At 40.7% G+C, this 25,638-nt stretch overlaps 1 protein-coding gene across 2 annotated transcripts in view; it reads right to left on the bottom strand.

Moving 5' to 3' along the window:
* PPARGC1A (PPARG coactivator 1 alpha) overlaps window positions 1-25,638 on the bottom strand; it is a 409,900-nt gene that overhangs the window by 306,951 nt on the left and 77,311 nt on the right. Inside the window, exon 2 of one of the 2 annotated variants that reach the window (XM_025290240.3) lies at window positions 18,905-19,070. The exons of the other annotated variant lie outside the window; for it this stretch is intronic. Within the exon in view, the coding sequence (XP_025146025.1) occupies window positions 18,905-18,973 (69 nt within the window). The 5' untranslated portion in view covers window positions 18,974-19,070. The remainder of the gene's footprint in view (window positions 1-18,904; window positions 19,071-25,638) is intronic. 2 annotated transcript variants of the gene reach the window in all.

Raw genomic sequence — 25,638 nt, 5'->3', positions numbered from 1 at the left:
TTTGTTTTAAATATACGCACATACTATTTTGATTTTTAAAATTTTCAATTAAGCCTAGAAAGAACTTTCAGAGATCAGATTGCCAATATACACTGGATCGTAGAAAAAGCAAGGGAATTCCAAAAAAATATCTACTGCTTCATTGATCATGCTAAAGTCTTTGACTGTGTGGTCACAAAAAACTGTATAATATTCTTAAAGAGATGGTAATAGCAGGTCATCTTATCTGCCTCCTGAGAAATCTGTATGCAGGTCAAGAAGCAACAGAACCGGACATAGAACAATGGACTGGTTCAAAATAGGGAAAGGAGTACATCAAGGCTGTATACTGTCACCCTGCTTCTTTAACTTGTATACAGAGTACATCATGCAAAATGCTGGGCTAGATGAATCACAAGATGGAATCAAGATTTCTGGGAGAAATATTAATAGCCTCAGATATGCAGATGATACCACTTTAATGGCAGAAAGTGAAGAGAAATTCAAGAGCCTCTTGATAAAGGTGAAAGAGAAGAGTGAAAAAGCTGGCTTAAAACTCAGCAGTCAAAAAACTAAGATCGTGGCATCTGGCCCTATCACTTCATGGCAAATAGATGGGAACAATGTGGGAACAGTGTCAGATTTCACTTTCTTGGGCTCCAAAATCAATGTGGACAGTGACTGGAGCCCCAAAATTAAAAGATGCTTGCTCCTTGGAAAAATAGCTGTGTCAAACCTAGACAGTGTTTTAAAAAGCAGAGACATCACTTTGCTGACAATGGTCCATATAGTCAAACCTATGGTTTTTTCTAGTAGTCATGTATGGATGTGAGAGTTGGACCATAAAGAAGGCTGAGAACTGGATAATTGATGCTTTTGAATGTGGTGCTGGAGAAGACTCTTGAGAGTCCCTTGGACAGCAAGGAGATCAAGCCAGTCAATCCTAAAGGAAATCAACCCTGAATATACATTGGAAGGACTGATGATGAAGCTGAAGCTCCAATACTTTGGTCACCTATTGTGAAGAGCTGACTCATGGGAAAAGACCCTGATGCTGGCAAAAACTGAGGGCAAGAGGAGAACAGAGGATGAGATGGTTGGATGGCATCACTGATTCAATGGACATGAGTTTGAGGAAACTCGATGTACAGAGGAGGCTGGCATGCTGCAGTCAATGTGGTTGCAAAAAATTGGACAAGACTTAGTGACTGAACAACAATCACAATAAGAAAGGACTTTAGATTACTTATAATTCATACTTTGATGGATGGGGCTAGACATACTATTGAATTTTAGACATGCATGTGGATTTTATACCCATTTCCCAAGGGTCCTTGAGAGGACTAAGTGGGGTTAAATGACCCTAAAGTCCCTTCCAAAGCCAGATTCTATACTTAGGCCTCCACTCAATGCTCACATTTTTCCCTTTGAAAAATTCACATTTCAAGAACAATCTTCTTCCTGGAAACAAGGCAGGTGGAAAGTTTCAACTTTTAAAGTTCATTTATGTTTGAGTCTTCCCAGAACAACAACAAAAAAATTAATGAGATTAAGATAAAAATATTTTATTTCTTCAAAACCTTAAAAAAAATCATTTAAAACAGATCTTGAATTAGATTTATCCCTTCAGGCTAAAATAAAGTATTAGACTTTTTTGTTAAGAGAAACATTTCCTCAAATTGAAAGAAAACAGAGCTGTAATGGAAATATGAAAGCAGGCTTTGCAGTTGCAACCATCTAATATAACATTAGAATTCTGCATTTGTGAATTGCTCTAATTTTATGTACATATATTTTTCAACAGGAATAGTGTTTCTTTAGTTTTATAGATTTTTTTCACTCATTTAATTGGTGATATAATTACTGGCTCTTATAAATCTGAAAATTAGAAATTCAAACACACCCTCAAAAAGAAAAACGTGATTCTTAATGGCCTAACCATTTTCCCCAGTGTATTATCATCCCTTCAGTGGGAATCTACAGGCCCTGTGCCCGCAGTGATCAAAGATTCCTAAGCCATCCTTCTTGAAGTGCACACACAAACTTCTCCAGGCAACCCCAACCAGACAACATTTTAGACCACAACAGTCTGAAAGTTTCTAGTATATTAAAGGGCTGAGGGTGACTCAGCCTTGCTCAGAGGTGCTCAGCAATTCAGTAACTCCTAGAAAGGCCCACGAGTGCCAGAGAGACAAAACCAGGTGGAAACATTGGCACAATGCAAGTGCACGGGGACTGCTGGCCAAGAGAGACTTGCTAAAGGAAAGTCATTGGGTAGAAGTTCCTTAAAGCACTCAGAGTCACAAATGACTAACCTGCATTTAGTCACAAATTGAAGTCTAACTAAAACTGCACTAAAGAGATGTATCAACAAAAGCTGCCAGGATAGCATGGAGGCTTAGATGTCTTAAAATGCTCCCTGGTATCTTCCTTCACTAAATACAGAAAGGTGATCCAGAAAACCTTTAGGTTTTCTGAGAGAGTTTTCAGAGCATTCTGATGATCAGTGGACTTTATGCATAATAAAAATGGAGTGGTATGTGTGCGTGTGTGTGTTTTGACATATGAGAGAAGTGCCTGGAATGTGGAGAAACATCAAGCATAGTAGGGAGCTTATGCTCATAAAAAGTGTTATTTCTGCTTTTCCTTCTCTTGAACTCTGACTCTTCCCTCAACTCACCCCTATTTCTGCAAATCCAAACTTTAAAGAGCTAAAACCAGTCTCAGATGAAAAGAGCCACCTGCTCTGAGCATCTTCTATGTGCAGCTCTTTGGGGGTGGTAGTGAGATGATGATGATGTAATTTCTTATCTAATCCTTACGGCAGCCCTATGAAGTGGTTACTGTTATTATCGTAATTTTACAGATGGTGAAACATGGGAAGTTAGCACAAGAGGTTAGGAAATTGTCAAATTCTCACAGCTTCTAAGAAGTAGAACCACTATTTGGACTATTTAATGCAACTGGCCAGCATTAAACTTGGCCTCTCCCCTATACAGGCAATCAGGAGGAATCACTGATTAACTCTGGGCCTCAGTTTGTGGTAGTAAGTGTGTTGGGGAGGAGGAGAGAGGGCAAGGAAGAGGTGGGATGTCTTTGGACCCCTTGTTGGATATTGGTGGGTGTCCAGACCCTCACCCAAAGGCAGACGTGGAAATAGCATGCAGACTGGATGCTCAGATCCTCCTCCTTGCCCATGTAGAAGGTCCTGTAAAAGCAAGTCCTCACCAGAAGGAACAGGGGATTGGCACAGCAAACACTGGGAAGGAAGCACCCCAGAAAATAGCATTTCCATAAACCGTAAAATACCTAGAAAAGAAACTATCATTTCTTTCATATAACGAAGGAAAATGAGAAATCTGAGAAGACCTCTGTGAGCTTGGGTGCCCTTCAAAGAACCAACATTCCCATCCTCCACTTCCCCATCTGAGAATGAAAACTGTTACATAATTATATCTGCACACTTGCTGTGAGAATTAAATGTAAACTACCACACACATGAGCCTAGTTTTACCTAAGTTGCCTTTCCCCCAAGTTCCTTATCACTTCCGTCTCCATAGAAGTCTATTCTCCAACATGCTCTTTTTCTTACCTTTTTCATGCCCTAATCTTTCTACTGTGAAATCAGCCTTGCCCTTTCATTTCTTCATAGACTTCTCTGAAATTCTGAATAAAGTATTCTCTCTGTGATCTCTCCCACTGGCTGAGTAAGATTTGCCCAGTGCAGTGAGATGCAAATAATTGGATGCTTTGGCCCTGAAGCGTTTGCCTGACCAAGTGCTTCCTGCACCAACTCTGCACAATGAGATGTTTAGTTTTTTTTTGGTTTTTTTTTTTTGAACCTCTAGCATAAATAGAGGACAATGAGTGGGTAGCTTCCACTTCCCTGATGTGGCAGGGTGCTTTCTTTAAAAGCAGAGAGAAGGAAGATCCTCCTGGTACTCTTCACAGACTCCACCTTTTTGCTCCAGAAATACCTAGGGGAGCTCTAAGCATCCTATTCCTTTCCTTCAAGCCCCAGAAGCCAATGGGAGGCTCAAGTGAGAGAGAAATACATCATCTTCCTAAATTCATAAATATATACTAAGTTGCTTCAGTCGTGTCCAATTCTTTGAGACCCTATGGACTGTAGTCCGCCAGGCTCCTCTGTCCATGGGATTCTGCAGGCAAGAATACTGGAGTGGGCTGCCAGTTCCTCTTCCAGGGGATCTTCCCAACCCAGGGATAGAATCCATGTCTCTTATGTCTCCTGCATTGGCAGGTGGGTTCTTTACCGCTAGTGCCATCTGTGAAGCCCCATAGTCATGTCATAATTTTGCAAAACAAATAATCTTCATGTTATATTATTAAGAACTATTTGTTTTGTTCACTGCTGAGCTATATAGTGTCTCATAATTAAATTTTCCTTCTTACCTACTTTTTTCTCCCCTGGAATTAATAGTTGTCTACATTTTAACATTTCCTTTTTATTTTTCTGATCCAATGACAAACTCTCTGTCAGAGCTAAAAATAAAATAAAATAAAACTTCTTAGTGTGTTCAATATATTCACATTAGACAGATGTTCAGTTCCATTTTTTTCCAGAAGGCATCCCTCCAGGAGTCCTTAATCCTTTTGCTCTGATCTGGACCAAGCTTCTCTTCAGGCATTCAGCATAGCTGACACCCTAGAGTTACCTTCTGCCATCATCCTAGGAATATCCTTTGTCTCTCTAATTTCTTGGATCCCATATTTTCCTTCTTCTTGATTCACCTTCTTGTTTATGATGGTGCACATCCTTTAGTAGCTTTCTGAGAAATTTGTAAAGATGTTATAATCTGAAAAAATCTTATCTGAATAACTTTCACATTCACTATATTATGTAATCCTATAAGATACCTCTAATTTTACTCCTGTAACAATAAGAGGCAATAGCAAAGTATGGACCTCTAGGTTGAAAATCAGTTAAAATTTTGAATATCATCCTCTGTTCTCATCTAACTTCAAGAGGTAATTTTCAATGTGATTTTCAATTGTATGTAAACTGTTGCTTTTTTTTCTGAAATCATTTAGTAAATTTTCTTTATTCCAAATGTTCTGAAATTTCTCAGTGATGTGTCTAAGGGTGTGTGTGTGTGTGATCTGTTATTCTGGCATTAAGTAAATGGATACTTATATTTATAAACTGAAGTCTTTCAATTCAAGAGGATTCTCTTATACTACTTAGACTACTTCTTTCCCTTCATTTTATCTGGTATCACTTTCAGAATCTCCTCTGGATTTTAGGCTTCCTGAGCTGTTCATCAAATTTTCTTGTTTTTCTTCTTTCTTATTTTCATTCTTTTTGTCTTTTTATTTTAACATAATTTGTCAGAGATTTTTTTTTCCCAAAACAATTGAATACAAGTTTTATTTATTTATTTATTTATTATTTTTAAACTTTACAACATTGTATTAGTTTCTAGTCTATTTCAACCTGATTTGTCTATTTATTCTTACTCCGGAACATCCAAAAGTTTTAATTACCATAACTTTACAGTACATTACAATATCTACCTGAGAAAAGCCTGCTTTACTGATCTTCTTTTAAAATATTTTTTAGCTCTTTAATTCTATTTACTGTTTGAAATTAACTTTGGAATACTTGGTCAAGTTTCCAGAAAACAAGAGCAGTAAAATGATTTTGACTAGAATTACATTAAATATGTACATTCATTTGGTAAAAGCTAACATCTTGACAGTATTTGCTCTTCTTTTCTAAGAAAATGATTCCTTTTCCATTTATCCAAGTCTTTTATGCCTCTACTAAAGTTGTACTGTTTGCTTCATACAGAATCTGTTATTACTCGATGAATTTATTTTTAGTTTACATTTTAGTGCTATTTTGAATGATTTTAGTCTTCATATTTTCTGATTATTGCAAGTACACCAGAAAGTATTAATTTTTGCACATTATTTTCTGTTGAATCAACTAACTCAACTCTCATTTTCTAAAACAATTTTTCAGTTTTGCCAAATATCTTTGCTTCACTATATAGATATTAATTTTACCTGATCATATACTTTTTTGTCTCTTTTTTTCTATGTCTGATTTCTGTCCTGTGTATGAGTAAGCTGGCAGAAATGGGATTGGGAACAGCATTGTCATAACCATGGTCTTAATGGAAACCCTTTACAATGGGAATAATAACTGCTGGCTTTCACTGAGTGTTTTCTACATGCTAGTCACTTTGCCAAAGGATTTGAGTATATTATTTCCTTTAATCTTCATAATCATCTTAGAATAAAGTTACTACTGTAATCTCATTTTAAAGGTAATTTTTAAAACTTTAAAGCAGAAATATATCCAAACTAGTCAATGGCAAAACATAATTTAGCTTTACATTGGTTTGACTTCAGAACTTATGCTTACAATACAACTAATATTGTAGTCCAGAACTTCAAATATTAGTTGGTGAAAGGAGTTTTTAAGGATGACTAGGAGATTTTTTGAAAAATTTTTGGTTGAGAAAGGAGTTGGGACAGAGCAGTGGGTTTATTATAGGCAGATGAGACAGATATAAAAAGTACAGTAACAATGCAAGAAACAGGCAACCACAGTTCCTCAAGTTAGGTGTGAACCCCAAAACCAATTACTAACGAAAACAGTATTTTTCAAAGACCAATGCATCTAAGAGTTTATTGTTATTCCCACAAAAATAACAAAAGCTATACTTTGTGACCTCTTGGCCATTTCAGTTTCCAAAAATTTCTAAAGAAAACATCTGGTCTCAACAGCTCAACTCTTTGTGTCACTGAAACTTTGATTCACGCAAAAGGTGGGATTGAGGTGATTCACGTTATTCAAAGTCTAGTCTAGTCAAAGCTGTGGTTTTTCCAGTAGTCATGTATGGATGTGAGAGTTGGACTCTAAAGAAAGCTGAGCACTGAAGAACTGATGCTTTTGAATTGTGGTGTTGGAAAAGACTCTTGAGAGTCCCTTGGACTGCAAGGAGATCCAACCAGTCAATCCTAAAGGAAATTAGTCCTGAATATTCATTCAAAGGACTGATGTTGAAACTGAAACTCCAATATTTAGCCACCTGATGCAAAGAACTGACTCATTAGAAAAGACCCCAATGCTGGGAAAGATTGAAGGCAGGAGGAGAAGGGGATGACAGAGGATGAGATGATTGGATGGCATCACTGACTCAATGGACATGAGTTTGAGCAAGCTTCGGGAGTAGGGGATGAACAGGGAAGCCTGGCGTGCTGCAGTCCATGGGGTCGCAAACAGCTGGACACAACTGAGCGACTAAATTGAACTGATGCTATTCAAGTCATATGTTGGCAAGAAGCTGGGTTGTGGGAGACAGTGGACTTCCTTTTCCAATGTGAAAGGAAAGAAAAAAAGAATCTAGCAGTACTCAGAAGTCTTTACAGTGCTACAAAAAATTATGTATTTCTGCAGCACATCCCCGGATTATTGACTGTGTCTGGACTCTCACCATTGCAAGAAGCCGTTGCCTGAGGCGTGAGGCATAGCATGGAGAAATGTGAACATCTTGCTTTTTCACCAGACATTTTCACTGTTAGGCTTGGGGAGGGGCGTGCTTTCTCAGAAATGACAACAGAAAAGTTTTTAGCTTTAAATATCACCCTTTTCAAGGAAGGGAACAACCAATTGAGGCTAATTAAGTATTCATTAAAGAACACAATTTTTTTTACAAGCTTCTCAAAAACTCACTCTTGACTAGTGAACAGAGAGAAAGCGGGATCTGCCTGCATAAGCACAGCACTGCCCTTCAGACTCAAGTCCTTGTCCTGGCCCTGCTGGGCGAGGCTCTTAACCCATCAGCCCTCAGTTTATGCATTTGATGACTGGTAATAATAACACGGTTGCCATTTCCTTCATAGAGCTTCTGTGAGATTGAAAATGCAGTATAAATGGATATGTGCTTCTGAAAACTGAAACACACTTGACATATGTAAAGAAAGATCCAACAGTTTCCAGGACGCGCTCCCTATAGAGCAGTCATATTTATTGCTCACCCGAGCTCCTCTGAAAAAGACAAACAGTCATCAGCAGTAATAGAGTTCTGCAGAGCACCAGCCCAGTTCCATTTCAATTCAAAGCCCGGGAGGCAGCCAACTTTCCATCCAGGCACTACCCTCTCAAGTCTCCAGTAAATTTGTATATGTGGTGAGGATCTGAACAGTAGCATCAGGCTATGTCTGAGCAGATTAGCCTATCAGGCGGAGATAATTACCATTTAAAGGCTAAAGAAGAAATGACCTATTTTACATGGGCTCTGTGAGAGGCGCTGGGGAAAGATGCTGTGTGACCCCAGAACTACTTGGTAACTCAAGCTTTGGTTACCACATGGCACCGTCTTCCCCTCATTCCCTTTGGCCGGTCATTTCTTTATATACTGTGCAGTGGCTCTGTGTACTGGGGACTGAGCTTAAATTGAGCTTGAGACAGGGGCCATGGAATGATTGAGGAGTGAATTAGATAGAAAATTGCAGCTTTTGTGCCCTAAGTGAGAGAATCACTGCATTCACCCAGCTGCTACAACTTGAGTATTTCCCACTTCTTTTGACATTTTTTTTTTTAAACCAGGGAACTTGATGTAAAACATATTTGTCTCTTTAGAGAGTCCAGAGCTGCCTTCTTTTAAAATCTGCCCTTCACATCTCGAGTTTTCTGTAGCCAGTGTCAGCATGGATTGGGAGCGATGTGAGCCAATGCTCATGAAAGAGTTCCAAATGGGAAGAGTCTAAGTCTTAAATCCTAAACTCAGTGTTCGCTGGGTCCCCATTAGAATAATCAGCCATGAATACAGCACACAGGAACACAGGAAGTCAAATGTAAAAGGCAGAGACACCACAGGGAGAATTTGTTTCTCATATTGGTTTTTTGGGTTTTACACAAAACTGTTCCCTTCCCAAGAGGTGCTCAAAACTGAGTCAAATTTGAAAACTGTAAAATCCCTGGATTCATTTATTAGCATGGGTTCATCCATGCATAAGCACAATTGGCTGTCCTAGAACAAGCAGATGAGGGCACTTGCTATACACAGCAAAGTTGATTTCAGTACACATGACTTAAGCCTGCCTCATGCCTGGTACTATGCTAAGCCCTGAGAGAAACAGGAAAAGGAAGAGGATTCCGATTCTGGCCTCCAGGGATTGATGCATAACTCGACCCAAGACAGAGTAAGAAAACTCCTAAAAGAGAGATCTCAAATGCTGTGACTTTTTAAATAAAATCCCCATAAGCATGGATTAGGTTAAGGAAATGGCTCCATTCACAACCTAAGGCCTCTTCCAGCCTCAGTGCTCATAACACCCCCTGACACAACAAGCTACCTGCCATCTTCCCAACACACGCCAAATGCCTGTTCTTCTAGTTCTTTATTCACAAGCTTCCCTATGACTAGGATACCTTTTCATCCTCTTCATCACCTAGAAAGCCCTTACTCTGAGGCAACTCCATCATCTGTACAGTAAAAATGAACAAGAAAATGTCCGTCCAAGGTTTCCCCCTGCCTTTCACAACAACGATATGTGAATTTAAGACGTGCATCCAACAGTCCACTTTCTGTGAACCATGAAGTCATTCCTGATGCCCTGGGACATGATTCCTCTTGCTTCTCTGAACTTCCATCCCACATGCTCAGACTGCTATCAGAACACGGAATGTACTGAACTGTCATTAACTGTTTATTTATTTGTTCATCCTTCTGAGTAAAGTGGGTACAATTAGGGGGCAGGATCTACATCTTACTTCATTATTATTTTCTTTAGCAAAGAGTTACATGACCAGAACTAGGCAGTGACCACTATTCTAAGTGCATTACATGTATTTATCCATTTAATCCTCACAACAACCCAATGAGATAGATATTATCATTATCTCATTTTGCCCAGGAAGGAACTGAGACAGAGAGGTTAAGTAATGTGTTCAAGGTCATACAGCCGGTAAGCAGTGATCCATGATATGAGCCAACCTCTTAGTGTTGCCTTAGGCTGTTTTTACTTATTTTTGCCACCTCAGGACTTTGCCCAGGGGTCTAGTATTTAAAACCCCTGGAGCTCAATAAATGTGCATTCGCTGATTAAATAAATGAGCAGATGGCCACTACTGGTTAGCCCTGGCTAGATCCTCTTGAAAAGTTCTAGACTACAGAAGTTAAGGTAATGAGCAGATCTGGAGAAGCTTCAGAGAGACTCAAGAAGATGGAAATGAATAATTATGCCTAAGGGATTTAAGGTGCTTAGCCGTGAGAAGTAGAAGCTGAAGGCTGCTTTCATAATGATCCTCAAGGCCAGAAAGGCTGATTCCTGAGGACAGTGACTGAGTTGTTTTTCTCCACCTCTAGGGAGGAGGAAGGAGCAGGACTGGTCCTGAGCTGCAGCGGGTACGTAAGGTTTAAATCCACCACAAGGAAGAATTTCCTTAACCCAAGAATCATTTGTTAGACCCAGGGATGAGTTATGGAGAGCAGCTATAGAAGGTCATCTGTTTTCAGCTTTTTGGACTTGCTTCTGCTCAGAGTGAATAACATGGGGGTGAAAACAAACAATGACATGTCATCCCAAGGTCTCTTTAAGCCTTATAAATCGATGACATTTGAATCCAAGAAATACATCAAACACTGTACGTTCCTGGACCAAATGAATGAATGAGTCCCAAATAATTTGAAAAGCAAAAAAAGTTATAACCAGCAAAAAAAGGGGTCTTCTCAAACATACCACTGTGCCAGAAATCTAACAAGGGAAGAAAAAAGGAACTTGTTTTCTGAGAAACCTACACTCTTACAGTTTCTACGTTCATGCCATTTCTTGCTAGGTCCATCATGTGCTGTGTGCTTAATTGCTTAGTCGTGTCCAACTCTTTGCGACCCCACAGACTGTAACCCACCAGGTTCCTCCATCCATGGGATTTTCCCAGGCAAGAATACCGGAGTGGGTTGCCATTTCCTTCTCCAGGGTAGGTCCATCATACCCTTGACATAAAGGTAGAACTGGTCAGTCTATACCCTCAGGTGCTGACTTTACCCCATCATCACAATTTGCTCATTTGATAGGTGACATTAGTATCTTAAAGCAGAATTCTCTAAATATTGAGTAAACTCAAAATATGAACCACTCTTCCATCAATTCCAATGCAAGGTGTACCAAACATGAAGAAATGAATCCTTTCCTGAGGGCAGGAAACAACCTCATACATACTTCTTTCTCATTTCCACATGGAAACTGAAATACAAAATGGAAATGATATCGGAAGGAAAGGTAGAGAGCAACAAGAAACCATTTGGAGAGAACAGGAACTTGCCTGAGGTCACACATCTAAGTCTAGTAGCCTTTTCCCCATCAGGCCCTCTAGTTTCCCGGTCCACTATCTCTCACACATCATGGCCGCTCAGCACTGAGGCAGCCTTACTAGAGGCCACCTTCACCACACGCAGCCTCTTTGGGGAGCCTATCTCACCTTGAGAAACTCAGTCTGTCAGCCTTAGGAGACCCACTGAACTCATACAAGAATCTGTTCTCTCTGCCCCAAGTAGAGCATAACCATCATCAGTAAATCAGTAAAGCCCAGATTCTAACTCAAGGTTTCCCTGCTTGCATTCCTTCTTAAAAACCTGGCTCCAGTGTCATCTTCTCTGTGAACTCATCCCTGGGCCTCTGTGTTGTGCCAAGCCGCTTCAGTCATGTCCAACTCTTGGCAACCACATGGACTGTAGCCCACCAGGCTCCTCTGTCCATGGGATTCTCCAGGCAAGATTACTGGAGTGGGTTGCCATTTCCTCTTCCAGGGGATCTTCCAGACCTAGGGATGGAACTTGCGTCTCTTACATCTCCTGTATTGGCAGGTGGGTTCTTTACCACTGGCACCACCTGGGAAGGCCTAGCTCCATGGCCCCCTAGCTTCATGCAAATAGACACAATCCTAAGGAGCTTCCAAGCTCTGGATCCAGGCTGCTTTGGCCTAGGTTCCATGGACTAGCTAAGTGATCTTAACCTCTCCGACACTTCCTCATCTACACAACGAAGATACAACTCATCTCTCTAATACCATGATGGTGAAGATTCTATGAGTTAATAAATGACAAATTTTTAAAACAATTCTTGGCACAAAGTAAGCTCTTGGTCATTGTTCAGTATTTTGATATTATTACCTTTCCTAGGTTTCCTGAGTCCTCATGGGGTTTTGTTCATCTTTCTAGTATAAAATACTATATTATTCATATTTCTTATAACTCTCCTCCAGTATTGTGTTAGTTATTATCCACCCCATCCTGAGCCCACAGACCATCTTCTTTTCTGGCAGTCTCTGTTCAGATGATGTCACTTATATCCACTTAGCCACCCTGCAGATTCATTTTACTCTCCACGCACCCATTCCCTGAATCAATCACCAGATCCAGGGGCCCACATCTTCTAGATATTTCCAAATCTGCCCTTCCATCTCCATCTTATTTCCACGGTCCTGCCAATCCTCAATTAAAGTGGTGAAACAGCTTCTGAACCGGTTTTCTGGCCTCCAATCTTGTTACAGTCTAATTTATCTTCCACATTGAAGCTAGAATGATATGTCTCTAAAAAATTATTGAGCCCTATCTCATGCCTCTGTTTAAAGCGCTTCGATGACTCTCCACTGCTGTTTGAAGATGTTTGGTCTGACCACGCAGGAACTTTCTCACCTTCAGGCTCACCCGCATCACTCCTGCCTCACCTTGAAAGGCCAGCACCAAAAGACAACTGGCTCCTCCTGCCTCTGATAAGTTCTCCTTTGGCCTTAATACTCTTCCAAGTTCTTTGTCTGGCTTACGTCCTTCTCTTCGTTTAATTAGCGCCAGCATCACTGCCTCTGTGGGTCCCCTTAGACACTGGAGACCACTCCTGAGTGCTTCTGTGACACACACAGCATTTTTGGCTCTTCTCAAATCATAACAACCCGCTGTGCTCTTTCCACCATGACCTCAAGTTCAAAGGCAATGTCTCCAGACACTGTCTCACTCACTTAAGTGTAGATGTTCTTTACACACAGTACCTGTTCAGAAAACTTTGAATGGTTGATCTCATTAAATAGATGATAGAGAGCACCTAACACATACAGTACACACCGTGTGTGCATGTGGGCGTGCAGGCTGTCACTTCAGTCACGCCCAACTCTTTGTGACCTTTGTAGCCTGCCAGGCTCCTCTGTCCATGAAGATTCTCCAGACAAGAATTCTGGAGTGGATTGCCATGCCCTCCTCCAGGGGATCCTCCTGACCCAGGGATTGAACCCGTGTCTCCTGTGGCTACTGCATTGCCAGTGGATTCTTTACTATTAAGCCACCAGGGAAGCCCCATAGCACACACTAAGGAGCACTAAATAGCAGATAAATGGATAAGAAAGCTGTGGTACATATACACAATGGAGTATTACTCAGCCATTAAAAAGAATACATTTGAATCAGTTCTAATGAGGTGGATGAAACTGGAGCCTATTATACAGAGTGAAGTAAGCCAGAAAGAAAAACACCAATACAGTATACTAATGCATATATATGGAATTTAGAAAGATGGTAACGATAACCCTGTATGCAAGACAGCAGAAGAGACACAGATGTATAGAACAGTCTTTTGGACTCTGTGCCTCTTGAGAAACCTATATGCAGATCAGGAAGCAACAGTTAGAACTGGACATGGAACAACAGACTGGTTCCAAATAGGAAAAGGAGCATGTCAAGGCTGTATATTGTCACCCTGCTTATTTAACTTATATGCAGAATACATCATGAGAAATGCTGGGCTGGAAGAAGCACAAGCTGGAATCAAGATTGCCGGGAGAAATATCAGTAACCTCAGATATGCAGATGACACCACCCTTATGGCAGAAAGTGAAGAGGAACTAAAAAGCCTCTTGATGAAAGAGGAGAGTGAAAAAGTTGGCTTAAAGCTCAATATTCAGAAAACAAAGATCATGGCATCTGGTCCCATCACTTCATGGGAAATAGATGTGGAAACAGTGTCAGACTTTATTTTGGGGGGCTCCAAAATCACTGCAGATGGTGACTGCAGCCATGAAATTAAAAGATGCTTACTCCTTGGAAGGAAAGTTATGACCAACCTAGATAGCATATTCAAAAGCAGAGACATTACTTTGCCAAAAAGGTCCGTCTAGTCAAGGCTATGGTTTTTCCAGTGGTCATGTATGGATGTGAGAGTTGGACTGTGAAGAAGGCTGAGAGCCGAAGAATTGATGCTTTTGAACTGTGGTGTTGGAGAAGACTCTTCAGAGTGCCTTGGACTGCAAGGAGATCCAACCAGTCCATTCTGAAGGAGATCAGCCCTGAGATTTCTTTGGAAGGAATGATGCTAACGCTGAAACTCCAGTACTTTGGCCACCTCATGTGAAGAGTTGACTCATTGGAACAGACACTGATGCTGGGAGGGATTGGGGGTGGGAGGAGAAGGGGACGACAGAGGATGAGATGGCTGGATGGCATCACTGACTCAATGGACATGAGTCTGAGTGAACTCCGGGAGTTGGTGATGGACAGGGAGGCCTAGTGTGCTGCGATTCATGGGGTCGCAAAGAGTCGGACACGACTGAGCAACTGAACTGAACTGAACTGGGAGAGGGTGAGGGTGGGATGATTTTGGAGAATGGCATTGAAACATGTATAATATCATATGTGAAACAAATCGCCAGTCCAGGTTAGATGCATGATACAGGATGCTCAGGACTGGTGCACTGGGATGACCCAGGGAAATGGTACAGGGAGGGAGGTGGGAGGGGGGTTCAGGATGGGGAACACATGTACACCCATGATGGATTCATGTTGATGTATGGCAAAACCAATACAATACTGTAAAGTAATTAGCCTCCAATTAAAATAAATAAATTTATATTAAAAAATAAATAAATAAAAGAAAAAATAAAAATAATTATTCTAAGGACTTTTCATAAATGGACTCATTTAATAGTCACAACATTCTTATAAGGTAGCTGGGATAATTATCTCTATTTTATAGGTGAGAAAACTAAAGCATAGAGAGGTTAGAAACACTACCAGTGTGGCAGTTAAAAATTGATGACACCAAGGTTAGAATCCAGACGTCTGGGTCTAGATCCCATGTTCTTAACCTTTATGCCATTGCTCCTGTCAGACAGAGGTACCATGATAAATACAGGTATCTAAACAGACACAGATAATATATTCTATTCCAGTTCTACATAGGGCAAAGGTGAGGCATTGGAAGTTTATAGAAAAGTCATCCAGGAAAAAGGAAGAAAGCTAAACAAAGAGATCACCATCCTTGCTCCTTACTAACCAGCAGTAGAAATCAGGGCAGTCAGCCTTCCTCAGCTTTGGTTCTTCATGTGTAAAATCAGGGCCTTGGGGCCACATTACATTTTAGCTTTCTTCTGAATCAAATTTGCAGTTCCCTTCGGTTAGGGGAACATCATCAGGGCTGAGTGTGTGCCAGGCTCAGTGCTGAAGGCAGAGGCACAGACACAAGCAACATGCATCTCTGTCCTTGAGGAAGTTGTCCTCCTGTTGAGGAGACCTTGGTGGACAACACTGAGAGAGGAGTTCAGTGCCAGACCGCTAGTACACTGGTTGTTTTAAAGGGGACCACCCCAAGAGAAAACATTATCATGAGAAATGAGCCATTTGTCCTCCATAGTATCTTTCTTTTTTTTTTTTTTTAAATTTATTTATTTTGATTGGAGGCTAATTACTTTACAATATTGTATTGGTTTTGCCATATATCAATATGAATCCACCACGGGTGTACACGTGTTCATAGTATCTTTCAACTGACTATTATCCAGCAAATAAGCATCTGTACCTCCTCACATCCTCTCTACAATGCCCCACTCAATTGTAATGCCTTGGTTCACAACTGAAGAAGCAAAGATGCTTAAGTAAATCTGCCAATCATCCGATGGTTACTTGATGAACTAAGCCCCCACCACCACATTTCACAACTTCTCCCAGAGTTGAAGTGGCTTTAAGTGTCAGGAGTCATGACTCTGGCACAGCTGCTCTTGGTATTCCAGTACAGGTTATAGGCTTAAACGGATTTTTAGATTTACAGTTGATTTGAGCAGTTGCATCTAGTTCATTTTCAAGTTTGTGGATAAGGTGGTTTATTTAAGGCAAAAAGCATCCAATTAAAATACATTCTGAAAAACTGAGTGAACAAGGCATTTTTGCCCAACTCTTAATTTATTAAAAAAAAAAAAAAAGCCATCAGGGGACTTCTCAAGGACCAAATCCAATCACATCACTCTGAGATGAGATAGTAAAATATTTTTGATCAAAATATAATTTGAAAATACATTCTGAGAGGCAGCCTTAACAAGAATCCAGGCTTTGGGGCCAGTCCAACTTGGACCACATCCCTTTTCATCATCTCAAGTAGCTCTGCAACCCTGAGCATGTTCCCTAACTCTGCTGAGCCTCATTTCCCCCATCTGTGTAATAGGAATAAGTAATATCTGTCTGTTAACATACTTGTCAGAATTAGAAATGTAGCTTAGGGCTTGGTAGAGAGTAAGGGTTAAAAAAATAAACTATTGAAAACATTTTATTAAAGTCTTAATGATTCAGAGACTGATTATTCCATTAGAAGATCGTCATGCTTTTCCCTTCCTTCCTCTTTCTTCCTGCCTGCCCACGTCACAGCTGCTCATAAGCTATTATTCCATGAGATAAAAAATGAGATAAAATTCAATTCAGATGGCACAGCACATTGGAAAGAGTACAGGCACTGGAGTCAAACAGGACTGGACTTGAATACTAGATGGCTTTGGACAGGTCATGTAACCTCCTTAAGTCTTAATTTCTTCATCTGTAAAAGAAGGGTAATTATATCTACCGGCTAGGTTCCTTAGGAAAGAGTACACACACACATACCTGGCACTGTGATTGGTAAATAACAGTTAGGTAAAAAAGTACTGAATCAGTTTCAATAAGAAATGCAGAATTAAAGCTAAACTGAAGCTTCAGGATCAATCACAATTTGTAAAACGTCTTCAACTCCATCACTACCATGAATGGCCAAAAGAAGTCACTCTCAGGACGAAAGTCTTATATCTAATGCCATCTGATTCCATTTCCGCCTTTAGGGACAGCTTGAGTGTTAGCTGAAGTGGGGCAACTCCATGGTCGGGGACCCAGCATGGTAATACAGATGGCTGGACAATGTGGGCAGCAGGCAGACCTCACTGTGGGTAGAGCTCCAGAAGCAGTGAAGCAGGGGCTGATGCACCACAATATATAATGCCATGCATGGTCAAGAGACAGAGAGGCCAAAGGAAGCCTGGGATGCCCTTCCCATAAGTATGACCTCTAATATCTATAGAGAGAGCTTCGGTTACCATAGTGGAAACGACAATGGTCAACTCATACAGGATCACATCTTTGTAGGTAATAAGCATAGAGAACATTTTCATCATCTGCCTTTGACTAAGCTAAAGGTCCATGGGATAGGACCACTGATAGAACACATGCTTTCTTACATAAACATTTGGATTTCATGTTCCTAGTTTAAATATTTTGTCCACAGAGATCTCTGAGTCATCTCCTCACATGCTTCCTCCCTTCATCCCCCTTTGAAGACTATAAGATGCCAGCTCTTTAAAGGAAAGCACATAAACAAAAGACAAAAATCCAAAAGTCACATCAACATACCATAAAATATCTGAATATCTCTTTAGACCCCCTGGGGACCAACCATGTGACATTCTCAAAGTAGCACACAAAGATTTATTTGTATGCCTTCCTGCTTCCTAAATAATGCACCCACTCAAAGTGGAAGGACTCCAATTTCATGACAGTCTGGAGGAGGTTTTTTCTGAAACTCCTTCCTGAACATCACATAGCTTAGAACAGAACATACCTGTCAATATCAGTACTACATTTCACAGAAATTTCTATTGCAAAGGAGACTCTTACGAAAATTTTCTCTTTTTATAAAAAGGGAGAATTATTTTTAAAAATTGATGTTGAGAATCAACTCGTCCTGAATCACCACTTTTGTAAGAAACTGTCTGCTACAGACAAAATGGAAAATCACAGTTGCACTTTATTCAACACCACCCATAAGAAATGCTTCATGCACGGAAGTGTTCTTTTTCCATAAGGCAGCAGCATTAGAAAAAAAAGCTCTGGCATCGCTCTTCAATATTGTTGTCTAATTAAATGGCAATGGAGTGGATGCGTAAAAATATGCATTAGAGGTGTGTAATGTGTAATGTGAAGAAGAGTAATCAAAGCCATTCAACAGGATTTAGGAAGGGATTTCAGTTGGCAGCTTACGAGACAGGAGCATATAATTTTGCTAATTTGAAATAGGTATTGTAACGTATAAACATTACTGCTTTGCATATTTTAATGAAAACTGCCTCTACACCAAAATGAATCCTTTAGCTTGAACTTTCTACATACCACAGAGCTTCTACCTATTATGAGTTCAGCATAAATAAGAAAGGCACACAAGCCACATTAAAAGAATGGCCACCTCATTAAAATAGGTTAAAACCAAGCCCCTTATTCCAAGCTACTATAACACCATAAAGTAAGTGTGGTGACAGGTGTTGTATTAAATTTTTATATTGCAATGAACTTGTACTCACACAAACCGAATCTTCATGCTTTCTTTGATATACACCTGCAACTTGTTAATTCAAGGGCCTTTATTAAGAAAGTATAAATTTAGCAACATCTATAGATTTGTAAAACTCTATTAGCTTGCTCAAGAATCTAGAGGAAATTCATTTGGAATCTTATTTGCATGGTTTACAAAGAAATGGAAACTAATGATGACTTTTCCCAAAAAGATATGTCTAGAGACAACGCATTCGTGCAAAGAGACTGATGTGAATTACCCAGACTTGGGCTGAAAGAGATGAGAGAGTGATCTGGAGCTGTCTGGAGCTGAGGACATCACTTACCTGCCAGCTCGCTTCTCGCTGAAGTCCTTTTTTCCAGTCTTCTTCCAGTCTAGGGGAGGTCTCATCCATTGCTGATGCTGCTTGCACAAACTGGATTCGCCAGTGGCTGTTACTCTTTCGTTGCAAGCCTTTACCAAAGCAGCAGCGAGGGCAGTTCAGGGGCAGACTGTCATGGAGAAAATGCCATGCCAGAGGATGAGGGATCAGGCAGGAAGAAGCCACGCGGGAACAAATTTGGGATACATGGGGCTACCCTGACAGCTGCCAACTGGCCAGGCAGAAGGCCAGCTCAGCCACTGAGTGTCCAGAGATTAGGAACAATCAAGCTCCAGGGCCAGTGGACAATGGGTCATTCTTATGCTTCTGGCATAAAGGTCAGAGGAGGGAAGTGTGAAGGCATGCTTCATGACCTAGAAATATGTATCTCTTATGTGCACTCTTGTCTTTCTCTCATCCCCAAACACACACACACATGCACACACACATAGCAGAATTTGCATTGTTCTGCAGGGTTGCATCAGTGGGTCGGAGTATCCTGGAAGAAATAAGCTACTTTACATAGAAGCAACACATTTCATTTGAGCACATCTTCCCCCAACACAGCATGAATCACTCAGCAGCCAGTAAACATGCATAATAGCAAGTTCCATTGGGAGAAAATAGACTCATTCCTGTAGTTGAATCCTGAGCATCTATAGTCCCTCGTCTTCCCCCTCTAGGAAGTTCTATGACAGGCATTTAAACTGACCTCATGGACCTTTAGGCAAACCATTAGCTAAAATGGCCAGAGGCTTCAGTTGGGATGGACTCTGGTGTCTCAGATGGTAAAAGAGTCTGCCTGCAATGTGGGAGACCCGGGTTCGATCCCTGGGTGGGGAAGATTCCTTGGAGAAGGTAATAGCAACCTACTCCAGTGTTCTTGCCTGGAAAATCCCATGGACAGAGAAGCCTGGCAGGCTATAGTCCATGGGGTTGCAAAGAGTCGGACACGACTGAGCGAATAATGCTTTCACTTTTCCTTAATATTTGGGGCTCAGTGAAGCCAAATCCAACCCAACTCTGCCCTGTTTTGTTACTATTTCTCACACAGAATGATACTGTCTCCTGCTGTTCAGAATTGATCACCTAGAGTTTTAAGATAGGCAGCTGGTGTTACTGCCAACAGTACCTACTTTTTCCCATTAAAACAGTAGTTATCAAACGACTGCACAATAGACTCAACTGGGAAGATTGTGAAAATACTGTTACAGAAGCCTTATCCCTAGAGATTCTGATTTAACTGGTTTAGTATGGGTCCTAAGACCCTTTTATATTTTTTAATCCCACTGGATGATTCTACTGAGGACCCAGAACTACAGTCACAAAATTCAGAGTATCATTTAAAGTTTCTCTAATCAGTTGGCTGATGCCTGAATCCCCAAGATCCTGCCAATACCCATGTGAACAGTTTCTCACCACCAACGATGGTAAACTCACTACCTCCCAAGACAATCTTGTTCCATGGTTCATTGTTTTGTCCCACAATGAGTTGATATTCTTCTCCCTGCACCTGCCATGGCTGTACTTCATTAGATGTACTTCATTGTACTTCCATGGCTGTACTTCATTCCATAAAGAATACTAAAACCTGTTCTGTAGGACAACCCTTCAGAGATCTAAAGACAGTAGCAGCCCATGCCCTTAAGCCTCTGCTGAAGTGTCTCCTTCACATTAGAACTTGCAGGTTTCTTCCATGGAATATGAAAACCATGGAATATGGTTCAGTAACTTCTCCATCCTTGATGTCAGCCTCAAATATATATTTGACTGTTTCTAGTGGTAGTGATTCTAATACTCCAGAAATGATTGCAATATCCTGCTATAATCTACCATTGCACATACAAAGAATCACATGCCTTATTTTTAAAATCCCCATGCTAACTTCCACCATAATAATAACAGCAGCCAGCATTTACTGAGCATAGACCTACATACCCGGTACTGCAAGTTTTATTAACCTTACATCATTCATCCTTTATGAGCATACTATGATGTCATCTTTTGCTGCTGATTTACAGATGAAAAGTCCAAGAGAGACAAAGATGTTTGCCTGGTTATGGGCCAGGGGGTAGCCCAGCTACTGAGGCCTGCATTCTCCATCCCTGCTTTGTGCTAGGCAGTCCCTTTCACTGATGCAGTCCCAGGTCCCATTGGCTATTTTGACAACCACATCTCGCTGATATGGTGTCACAGTTAATTAGTACACTGAGCTTTGCTCTCATCTTCAGATTATATATGAACAATTATATATAGCCAATTTATATAGGCTATAAGTTGCCATATACAGTCCTAACTTGCCATTATTATTGTAATAGGGAAGAACCTTTTGTATTCTATCACAAGTTAATCACTAAAGGGATGTTGCCTATAAGATTAAATTATACATAATGGCCCATCTCTGGGAACCCAGGTTCCCGTAATGAGCATTAAGCTAAAATACCTTTGTTTAGCTCACAAGAAACATCCTCACCAGGTCTACCTGTGGATGACTGAGAGAGGAAGAAATTAATATTATATATCCCTCTAGAAGCTGATGGGAATTGGGGGGTGTTTGACTTTACTCCCGCCCCTTTTAACATAAAAGAAGCCTGAATTCTAACTCAGGCAAGATGGTTCTTTGGGACATGAGGCCACCATCTCCTCAGTCTGCTGGTTTTCAGAATATAGTAGTTATTCCTTGTCCCAACAACTCATCTCTTGATTACTGGCCTGTTGTGTGGTGAGCAGTATGATCTTGGACTCAGTAACATTATTCTTTTAATAATTACAAGACTGGAGGTGATGGAATTCCAGTTGAGCTATTCCAAATCCTGAAAGATGATGCTGTGAAAGTGCTGCACTCAATATGCCAGCAAATTTGGAAAACTCAGCAGTGGCCACAGGACTGGAAAAGGTCAGTTTTCATCCCAATCCCAAAGAAAGGCAATGCCAAAGAATGCTCAAACTACCACACAATTGCACTCATCTCACACGCTAGTAAAGTAATGCTCAAAATTCTCCAAGTCAGGCTTCAGCAATATGTGAACCGTGAACTTCCTGATGTTCAAGCTGGTTTTAGAAAAGGCAGAGGAACCAGAGATCAAATTGTCAACATCTGCTGGATCATAGAAAAAGCAAGAGAGTTCCAGAAAAACATCTATTTCTGCTTTATTGACTATGCCAAAGCCTTTGACTGTGTGGATCACAATAAACTGTGGAAAATTCTGAAAGAGATGGGAATACCAGACCACCTGATCTGCCTCTTGAGAAATTTGTATGCAGGTCAGGAAGCAACAGTTAGAACTGGACATGGAACAACAGACTGGTTCCAAATAGGAAAAGGAGTTTGTCAAGGCTCTATATTGTCACCCTGTTTATTTAACTTCTGTGCAGAATTCATCATGAGAAATACTGGACTGGAAGAAACACAAACTGGAATCAAGATTGCCAGGAGAAATATCAATAACCTCAGATATGCAGATGACACCACCTTATGGCAGAAAGTAAAGAGGAACTAAAAAGCCTCTTGATGAAAGTAAAAGTGGAGAGTGAAAAAGTTGGCTTAAAGCTCAATATTCAGAAAATGAAGATCATGGCATCTGGTCCCATCACTTCATGGGAAATAGATAGGGAAACAGTGGAAACAGTGTCAGACTTTATTTTTCTGGGCTCCAAAATCATTACAGATGCTGACTGCAGCCATGAAATTAAAAGACGCTTACTCCTTGGAAGAAAAGTTATGACCAACCGACATAGCATATTCAAAAGCAGAGACATTACTTTGCCAACAAAGGTTCGTCTAGTCAAGGCTATGGTTTTTCCTGTGGTCATGTATGGATGTGAGAGTTGGACTGTGAAGAAGGCTGAGTGCTGAAGAATGGATGCTTTTGAACTGTGGTGTTGGAGAAGACTCTTGAGAGTCCCTTGGACTGCAAGGAGATCCAACCAGTCCATTCTGAAGGAGATCAGCCCTGGGATTTCTTTGGAAGGAATGATGCTAATGCTGAAACTCCAGTACTTTGGCCACCTCATGTGAAGAGTTGACTCATTGGAAAAGACTCTGATGCTGGGAGGGATACGGGCCAGGAGGAGAAGGGGACGACAGAGGATGAGATGGCTGGATGGCATCACTGACTCGATGGACGTGAGGCTGAGTGAACTCCGGGAGTTGGTGATGGACAGGGAGGCCTGGCGTACTGCGATTCATGGGGTCGCAAAGAGTCGGACATGATTGAGCAACTGATCTGATCTGATCTGATACCTTCCACTTCACCTCTAACAAAACAGACAAAAGCAAGATCTTTACTTGCTCAGCTCCTCTCATTTATTAAGAATATGTGGGTGCTTCTTCGGAGGTCTACTCTGAAAGGTAAGAGAGAACAGCCAGAGGAGAAAAGGTCCAGAAATTTTCCCCAAAGACTAGACTCAATGGCAGTCTCACAGATCACCTAGCTCTTCCCTCTTTTCCTCCAAATTCCATCAACAAGACTCCATAAGGAAAACTGGGGGCAATCAGTTTTATCATTTGAATCACATCAGATCAGATCAGATCAGTCGCTCAGTCGTGTCTGACTCTTTGCAACCCCATGAATCGCAGCACGCCAGGCCTCCCTGTCCATCACAAACTCCCGGAGTTCACTCAGCCTCACGTCCATCGAGTCAGTGATGCCATCCAGCCATCTCATCCTCTGTTGTCCCCTTCTCCTCCTGCCCCCAATCCCTCCCAGCATCAGAGTCTTTTCCAATGAGTCAACTCTTCGCATGAGGTGGCCAAAGTACTGGAGTTTCAGCTTTAGCATCATTCCTTCCAAAGAAATCCCAGGGCTGATCTCCTTCAGAATGGACTGGTTGGATCTCCTTGCAGTCCAAGGGACTCTCAAGAGTCTTCTCCAACACCACGGTTTAAAAGCATCAATTCTGAAAATTATGTAAAGTTTAAAAATAAAATTAAATTAAAAAAATAAAAAAAATAAAAGCATCAATTCTTTGGTGCTCAGCCTTCTTCACAGTCCAACTCTCACATCCATACATGACCACAGGAAAGACCATAGCCTTGACTAGTTGAACCTTTGTTGGCAAAGTAATGTCTCTGCTTTTGAATATGCTATCTAGGTTGGTCACATCAGGGTATGTTAATTTCAGGGTAATTGAATTAGTTCTTGTGGAAGGTGGGATACAAGTGGTTGAGCATATTCTTTGGAGTCAGATCAAGGTGTGAGGGGCAGCCACATTATTACCTGGCTCTATATCCCTGGGCAGGTCACCTAACACTTCTGAACTCTAGTTTCCATGTCTGTAAAAGAGAGGTATTATTATCTCAAGCTTACTATTGTTTATCCATATCTAATTCCCATTTGTCCCAGGAACACAGCAAGATTGCATTTCCTTAAACCCCCTAAAGTCAGTCATAACTACATGTCATGTTTTGGCCAATAACATGTAAGAAAAGTGATGGGTGTCACTTTCCAAGGGAGAGCTTAATCATCAGCCTTCGGCTTCCGGCCAATTCTTCCCCTACTGCAGGGACTGCGTGTGTTGATAAGATGTTCCTTAACATCAGAGAAGACTAGATAGAATGCTCAGTCAACTTGCGAAGGGCACTTATCCTGGAGAGTCACCTGGACCAACAACAGGCATTACGGGAACAAGAAATAAACTTCTGGCGTTATTTGTCCCCATAGCATAACCTAGCCTACCCTAACCAATGCATACTGCCCTTACCATAGTGTCATTACAAGAATAAAATTAAATATTCTCTCTAGAGCATTATCACATGCATCAAGTAAGTTTGCAATATTATTTTAAGTAAATTCCATTACAAGCCAGTATCTTTTACCCACACCTCATGGAATCCAATATTTCCTCCTCCTTTTGCAGCCTAGGTTTTTCCTGCTCATAAGATAGTAGCATTAAGTGTGACAATTTCCATAGATGATACAGAAACATGAATTTTAAAAAGAAAGGGTAAAAGTGTTCAATAATGCAGCATCACTCTGTCTCGGAAAGCTAACTCAGAATAGCGTGACTTTAATGCCACTTATCATTTAGCAAGGAAATTAATGAAAGCAAAATGAAGCCTCAAATACTAAATGTAGCTTGGTATGAATTCAATACTGATAAAATAAAGTACACGTCTTCAAAATGTAAACATAATAAGAACATACAGGAATACGGGAGCTTATTAAATGGCATAGCTTTTATTCACGATTCTAAAATCAAGCTATCATAAAAGAATTCATATTGTTGTAAATATTTTCATTAAAGTAAGTTTTGACTATGAAAATAAGGTATAAGGAAGGCGTGGCTTACACATTGGCCAAATTGCAATGCTGACCTTTCAAGACACAAATTCTATAACCTGCTTTGGGACACCACTAGAGAGTCTTTATGCAAATGCTAAAAGCTATGCCCCGTATTATGAGTTGAATTGTGTCCTTTCAGAAAGATAGGATGGAATCCTACTCCTAGAACCTCAAAATGAGATCTTATTTGGATGTGGGGTCTTTGCATAGGTAATCAAGCTAAAACAAACTGATTCAGGTGGGTCTTAATCCAACCTGATTGGCTTTCTTATGAAAAGGGGAAAATGTCGACACAAAGACAAATGCACACAAATAGCACACCATGCGCAACTGAAGGCAGAGACTGAGGTGATGCATCTACAAGCCAAGGATTGCTAGCAAGTCACTATTTCTTCCTCAGAATAAGCAGCTTAT

Source organism: Bubalus bubalis, chromosome 7 (assembly GCF_019923935.1).
Source record: "Bubalus bubalis isolate 160015118507 breed Murrah chromosome 7, NDDB_SH_1, whole genome shotgun sequence".
In the NCBI taxonomy this organism is placed as follows: Eukaryota; Metazoa; Chordata; class Mammalia; order Artiodactyla; family Bovidae; genus Bubalus; species Bubalus bubalis.
The sequence above is the reverse complement of the archived record's forward strand: the minus strand, read 5'-3'. Positions and strand labels throughout refer to the sequence as shown.